The 7,940-nt window shown below is 35.6% G+C and overlaps 1 protein-coding gene across 4 annotated transcripts; it reads left to right on the top strand.

Moving 5' to 3' along the window:
* Positions 1-4,016: 4,016 nt before the first annotated feature.
* Positions 4,017-7,862, top strand: LOC148253326 (uncharacterized). 4 transcript variants are annotated; one of them, XM_088206310.1, is made up of 4 exons: positions 4,017-5,016; positions 5,297-5,347; positions 5,555-5,627; positions 7,447-7,862. In XM_088206310.1, exons 1-4 carry the CDS (start codon positions 4,409-4,411, stop codon positions 7,651-7,653), a joined length of 939 nt encoding a protein of 312 aa, XP_088062436.1. In that variant the 5' UTR covers positions 4,017-4,408; the 3' UTR covers positions 7,654-7,862. The 4 variants fall into 4 exon arrangements, with proteins under 4 accessions (XP_088062436.1, XP_088062437.1, XP_088062438.1 ...); XM_088206311.1 differs by having other exon boundaries at positions 4,019-5,016; positions 5,300-5,347; XM_088206312.1 differs by having other exon boundaries at positions 4,020-5,016; positions 7,459-7,862.
* Positions 7,863-7,940: the final 78 nt, after the last annotated feature.

Genomic DNA, 7,940 nt, shown 5'->3' with positions numbered 1-7,940 from the left:
ATGGGCTACTTCAGTCATTACCAATTCCAGAGTGGAAGTGGAAATATATCATTATAGATTTCGTGATATGATTACCTAATGCACGCCCAATACATAATATCATCTGAGTAATTATTGACCGGCTTACCAAGTCTTCTCACTTTTTAGCCACCAGGATGACCGATCCCTTGTACAAGTTGATAAAAATGTATATCCAGAAAATAATCAGATTACATAGAGTGTTAGTGACGGTAGTGTCCGACAGAAACCCCAGGTTTACTTTTCGATTTTGGTCTAGCCTTCAGCAAGCCATGAGAACGAAATTGTCCCTTAATACTGCATTCTACCCTCAGACCGATAGACAGTTAGAAAGGACGATCCGCACACTTAAGGATATGCTCCGAACTTGTGTTTTTGACTTTAGGGACCATTGGGATGACCATGTACCCCTAATAGAGTTCGCTTACAACAACAGCTACCAAACAAGTATTGGTATGGCTCCATATGAGGCATTGTATGGCCGCCCATACAGATCACTGATCTGTTGGAAGAAATAGGTGATAGGAAATTGTTCTGCCAAGACCTTATAAAGGAGACTACAACTAAAATACTAAGATCAGAAAGAATATTTAAACGGCTTAGAGTAGGCAGAAGAGTTATGTGGACACCCATATAAATGATTTAGAATTTGAAAAAGGCGATCGAGTATTCCTTAAGATCACCCATTTCAAGGGAATCAGTAGGTTTGGTAAGAAGGAAAAACTAAATCTCCAATTTATCGGGCCATTCGAAATCCTAGTCAGAATTGGTACTGCCACCTATAGACCAAGCCAGGCCCACGAACCTCTTCCACTCTAGAAGGACCGGTCATACGAGGCAATACCGGTCGGTATTGTGGACTAAAAGAGCAGATTACTCTGCAACCGAAAAATTCTTTTTGTTAAGGTCATGTGGTAGAATCACATACCGAGAGAGGCCACATGGGAGCTAGAATCAGACTTCAGAGCACAATATCTCTAACTATTTGATTAAGAGTGAGAGACAAATTTGAGGGACCAAATTTCTTTTAAGAGGAGAAAATTTGTAATGCCCAAATTAATTTAATTGTAAATTAAATTAATTATAGACATAAATTTTTGATTTTATAATTTTAATTTAATGCAAAAATGAAGTAAATTTGATGAGTGGTGAAATTGAAAATAATTTTGAGAAAAAAAAGTAAAAATTTGGGTTCTAGATGTGTTTTTGAAAGAAAAATAAAAAATCGGAGGTTAGAATACAATTTAAAAAAGTTTTACCATATAGGATGCCCGGTCAGCAGTCCTGAAAAACCAAAACACGCCGCATGACAGCGGATGCTGATGCGGTACTACGCAGGAGGGCCATGTGGGCGATCCGCTTGCCCACGATCGAGCAGCTCATATCCGTTCTCGAACGCGATCGGACGGTTAAATTTGAGTGCGATCGAACAGTTTAGATTAGATTGCGATGAACGGTCCAGATTTACTTCTTATTTAATCACGATCGGACGGTCCAGATAAAAAACGGACGAGTATAAATAACCCTCTTCACACCAAACCCTAATTTTAGCCGCCAGTCGCCCTCGCCGGAGAAGAAGACCCAGCTGCTGGGAAGGAGAGCCGTCGTCACCCGCCGCCGCACCGAAGCTACTTCTGACCACCAAACGAGTTAAAAATTTCTTCTTTTATTCGAAATTCAATTTTAAACACACCCTTGGCCAAATCGAAGCAAAAAGATCGGCTGATTGGCCGAAAATCAGGGGCGAAGTCTGGCAGTGCCGCAGCGAAAAATTTCACAAAACGGCTCCGATGAGGCCCTTCTCGATTCCTGTTCGGTAAAATTTTTTTACTATTGTGATCACCGTTTCCTTTTTTAAAGGTTGACCGGAGCAAAATACTCAACCGCAATGTGAGCCGGAGGAGCCGCCGTACCGGAGAGCCCTGCCGCTGGTGAGTTTCAGTTTTTTGTATTTTTTCAGGCAACTAAGGCCCATTAACATGTTTTCTCACAGGGATTGATGCAAAATCGACCGAAAATAGCCGATTTAAGGCAGACTGCTGCCATAGGCGACGACGCCATCGCCAAAGCACGGCAGAGCCATCGTGTCGGAATTGGCAAAAATGGACTCTGAGACTAATTTTGGATTTATTTGGGATAATTATAGGTACTTATAGCATGTTTTAATTTACAAAAAAAAAATTCAAGGAACCCGGGGACCGTTAATGGGCACAGTCAACAGTTTAACATTTCGGACATCAAATTGAATTAGAATCTCTCACCCTATTCTCTGTTATAGAATTGAAGTCTAATTAACAATAAATACGATATTTTATACAATTTAAAAAATGTTCATAATTAATTACAGATTGTTAATGGAGTCAGAACCGGAAATTATCTACTGTTGTTTTGTTAATTATTTTTACAGTTTAAATTCATGATAGTGCGTTATTGATTGATTTTATAAGTTTGAATGCATGTATTATTGTTTTACATGTTTACGGTTGAATTAGAAAAATAAAGGTTAAAGGTAAACAGAAAACTTGTGTAATTAAGTGAATGGATGAAACGGCAGCCTTACTGGACATCCTGGGAGATGGTGGACGGACCGGGTGCACAAGAAACCCTACTGTGAAGGTTTCTCTTACCAGACGGGGTATGGAGACTTGGTAACTTGGCACTCATACCGGACGAGTTATAGGGATGACCCGCTTCACCCTCTTACCGGACGGGGTATTGAAATTTAGTAATTTGGTGCTCATACCGGACGAGATATGAAAACGACCCGTAATTGAGAATATTAAAGAAAAAGATTCACACGTAGCGGGGACATCTCTATGAACCCCCATAGATACCAGCAGGCTGGTGGAAAAAGAGACAAATGTTGTTTTGATGATTTGAATATAAAAGTATAATATATGCTATATTGCCAATTATATACGAAATTATGATATATATAATGTTACTGTTTTCTATATGTTGTTTCTATAAATTTTACTACGTTAAGTAGACGATAAATGGTTTTATTATTGATAAATGAATTTGCTTAATTTAGTACTCAATTAGTTATTTTTTGATTTTTTTTACCAATATTCATTTATGTGTCAGTGATATACTGTGATATTATTACTGGATTAGTGTAGTTCATCCCTTATTTAAATATTTAAGATTAAGAAGAATATGATAAAGAGCTCGATCTATAAGAGAGTTGCGAGTAGAATGCTAGTTTTTTTTTCGTTTATTTTATTATTTTTTTGTATTTCTTTCAAAAGGGTGAATTTTGTAATACTAATTGGTACTTTAAGTTATTGTATAATAAATGTAAATTTTAAATATTTATTTCGCTTCCGTACTTTAATTATCATTTTTTTTTTAGATATTTTCAGAATCGTTACACATGGAATTTGATCAAATGAGAATGTTTATCATTGAATTATTAATAGATATTGCAATATTCAAAATTGACAAATACTTCATTATCAAGAGACGATTACATTTAAAGAGATGTATTGTGTAAATTATAATTAAAGTATCTTAAAATTTTAAAAATTTGTTAATAATAAAAATGAAACTATTACATTTTAAAAATAATAAATTAAATTATGTCTAATACTATATATACATATATATATATATATGCATGTTTGATTGAAAAGCAAATGAGAGCACGCGCACCGTCGGATCTCACGACAACATTTTTGCTGGTCTTTAAGGGAGCTGCTCTGAATTGACTAATGCATAATGCACGCCATGCATGGGCCCTCTTCCCTCTGTCTTTCCCGGCTTTTCTCTCACCCTTTTGCTCACCCTACATATTTTCTCTTTCTTTCTCATTAATAATCTACGTAAAGAAGCAAATTAATTACGAGGAGAGTATAAATTATTGGTTGAAGCAATTACGTTAAAATTTTAAATAGGTGAACTATTTATACACCAGAAACAAGATAGGTTTTGAATGTGTGTCCATGCGAGTGTACGAAAAAGAGAATATAAATAAATAAATAAAGCATCCCAAAAATCTCCAAAAGCGACCATCAAATCATTCTCATCTTCTCTTTCTATCTGTTCAGTATTTGCGTGTAGCTCTAGAAATTAAATTAACTAAATTAAATCCTATTTCTTCATCTTCTTCTTCTTCTATCACTGTTCAGATGCTAAGACAACAAGAAACAACATACTCCTACCGCTTTTATGCCTCGGAAAAGAACATTATTTATTCTCTCTTACTGGTTTTAATCCCAAGAAAAAACCATTATCCTTCTTCATATACAAAAACTAAATACACAAATCCAACCATCTTTTCTTTCTTTCTCACTACAGTGGAGGAATTATATACCTAGGGTTTCTTTCCAACATGTTTGTCGTTCCTTAAAAGGCTCAAACCAAACCCTACCCATTTCCATCCTCTATCATGGCATTCTCTTCTTCCTCTCACAAAACCCCCTTGGAGGAAGCTGATGAAAACGACGGGGATTGGCTTCAGTTAGGGTTAGGATTAGGGTTTAGTACTCACCATCATCAACTTACAAACCCATTAGTGCGACAACATCAACCCGTTGACCCAGTTTCTTTTTCAGAATCTAATTCCTCTTCAACACAGTTACAGCCTGAGCAGGTGCAAAAAAAGCAGATAGGGTTAGGATTAGACTTAGCGCTGGAGTTGGGAGTGGGGTTTGAGACTAATCAGTGCCTGAGGGTAAGGGAAGTAGCTGGAGCGCCGCCTAGAAATTATCACAGCTGCTTCTGGTGGCAAGGTCAGGATGATGATGATGGTGATGGAGAAAAATGTGACGACGGTAATCATCGTCATCATGGCATGTTATCATCATGGCCATGGCACATGCATCAGTACACATCAGGTGCCTTTCTTGGGTTGCATGATGATGATGATGATGATGATGATGATGACTGGCAAGTGCCGGTTCCTAATCACTCTCATAATTGTTCTACTACCACAATAATCTCATCAAGACCACACAGAAGTGGGCTCTGGTTTACCCTTCAATCATCTATCAACCGGTGAGCAAAATTTTCAACATCTACATCATTAACCCATGAGCTCTCTCTCTCTCTCTCTATAGGTTAGGAGGTACAAATGGGTAATGATCACTAGTGTTAATTTTCTTCATCGATCTGTCAATTTTCTTTAGTGTTCAGGGATAATGTTTATATTTCATTTTGCTTTTCTCATTTTAATGTACAAATGGGTAATTGTCTGTATTGTTTTTGGTGTAATATATAAGTATATAGTTAAGTTTGGTTGATAAGTACTCACGAGTGTGTTATTTGTTGGTTTTAGCAGGGATGGAGAAGCATTGCCTCAAATTCCAAAGGCGTATATTAGAGTGAAGTAAGCGGTGCATGTTAGCATAACTAATCACGACTATATGTAGATATGTGTGTATGTGTGTGTTAGATTTGCTTTTGGTCTTTTATTTCAACCCATCTAATGATGGTATTCAGAGAAATGAGTGAAAAGCTGACTTTGCTTGTCTTTTTGGGTTTTGGTCTCTGCTTCCCTCCTTTTCACAAACAAAAATGAAACAATCCTCCAAAGGGACGAGAGCATGACGGTTTTCATGGTTAAAAAGTACCTGGTTACAAAGCTTGGTCTCTCCAATGAAGCTGAGGTAATTATTCTCTTCATATAAATATACGCGTGTATGTATATATATAATGAAGCATGACCATGAAAGTGATTGCCGTTTTACAAGGCGCTAGCAAACTAGTCAGCTCTATCTCCTTACGTGGGTCGTTTTCAACTGACCAACCTCATACATAACAATATGTCCTAGTCCTCTACAAATACGCATGCGTTGGCTAATCAAACTTCTTCATGACATCTGTGATTATAGTGTGTGTATATATATAGATATATTAATTTCCTTAACACTTCATTAAAAGAAGAGAGTGACAGGATCTTGATTCTTGAAATTAAAGGCTCGAAGTAGTTACATGGTTGTAGGGGATTGATTATTAGTATTAGTAGTTTCCTGCTCGCCGGCCTGGATATATAGGAGCTATATATATAGTGTAAATTCCCCTTAGCAAGATCGTGTTGGAGAGAAGTTGATCATTAAGAGTCAACGATTTTGGGCAGGTCAATGGTTTCTTGCCACCAACTTTTATATATACAAGGATCTTGAGATTATTCCATTTGTTTATCCCTTCCAAATATCAGGAGATCAATCTCACAGAAGGCTTAAGCTGACCACCTCTTGATAGATATAGCGTATATAATGTTTATATATATGTATATAGATGTGTATCTGTATGTGCCTCATAGGATTTGATAACAGTATACTTTTAGTGCCTGCTGGTTGCTCATGCATAACTGATTGAAAAGAATTGGCATCTTTAATCATATATGGTACAATTAAGCATATATAGTTATAGGCTTATAGCATATGTATAATTAAGACTGGTTTTGGCTGTTAACCTAACTGAGAAACTAGAGCTAGTTGATTCATTACAGAAAAGATACATATCCTTGATGTATTCTATAAAAAGAGAACAATTATTTAGTAGATGAAATATTCTTTTAAAATTTGATTTCCTAAACTTATGTATTTATTCTGGAAAACTATATGAGGATGTATTCGTTATAATTATTTTCTAAAAAAATTTATTATTTTCAAATTTCAGTCTATTTTTTCTCTATCATTTTTCTGAATTAAATAAAATAACCTCTAGTTACGCAAAAGGTTTGTGTTGGAAAAACTTTTCTCATTATTTTCAGTTAAAATTGCTAATCACTTAGAATAAGATATATATATATATATATATATATATATAAAACCTTTCAATTAAAGAAAATCTGTCAAACAAAATTGAAGCTACTCCGTTCATGATATTCTTGCTTCATTTAACACGCATGAATTCCTAGCTGAGTACCTTAGGATTTGTGTGTACTTGCTTCTCTTCTTGATGTGGAAAAGTAGAGTTGTTAGATTCAAAGAATGGCAGACTAGTTATCATGAGCATAAACACAGAAGTAGGGTAATTAACCCCTAGTTACTTCATTCAGCATCAAGAACATTTTTACAAAAGAAAAAGAAGAAGAAAATAAATTGCAAAAAGGGTTTGTGATTGTAGAGAGAACATTAGAAAGCTTATAAAGCAAATATTTTTCCTTTATTTGAAATGTTGGATAAAATTTGTACTTAACATTGCGTTGACATTTAAAAGTTCAACAAGCTAGTTAGTATATTAAATCTTATGTGTGGGAATATTCTGGATATGCATACATATTTTATGTTTTGATTTCTTAGTTTCAGGCTTGTGAGCAATACTTTACAGGAGTATACATCTCTTACTTTTCAATGACTATATACCTCTAATATATGTATGATCATCATAATATATATATATATATATGTACACACATCTTGTTTTGCAATAAACAAACGAAGTTTGAGTAGTGGTTTCGTTTTCACTCGATTTAAAAAGGGTAAATTGCAGATTGAGATATGGTGCATGGGGCAAAAATTGTCACATACGCAGACACTGAAGCAGGTAAGAGACTGCGTTTGGTTGCCCCGGCTGGTGGAATCTGTAAGTTCTACTTCTGCGAATATGTCCTCGGACTACTCCCACTCAACTTCCATTAACCATTTGATGTCTTTGAATTATGGAAAACGGTGCGTTTTGAGCTAGTTTATTTGCTTGATTAGGGCCGCGTCAAGCTAGTTTTGAATATTCAATTCATTTTGGATTAATCACTGTCTTGTAAAAAATGTGAAACATGCATGCATGCATGCATGCATGCAGATGCAGGCGAGCAGGCCGCCATCGGATTCGTTAATCAAATATTTTATGTAGGTGTAATAATTAATAATGTTGGTAATATATTATTATCAAAAGTATATCATGTATATGGATGGATTCAGCCGTTATATATTGCTTTTTCATAATTATCTACCACTGTATATGTGTTGTACGTG

This window comes from Carica papaya, chromosome 6 (assembly GCF_054855325.1).
Source record: "Carica papaya isolate Zhongbai chromosome 6, ASM5485532v1, whole genome shotgun sequence".
Lineage (NCBI taxonomy): Eukaryota > Viridiplantae > Streptophyta > Magnoliopsida > Brassicales > Caricaceae > Carica > Carica papaya.
Note: the sequence above shows the minus strand (reverse complement) of the source record. Positions and strands in the feature narration are given on the sequence as shown.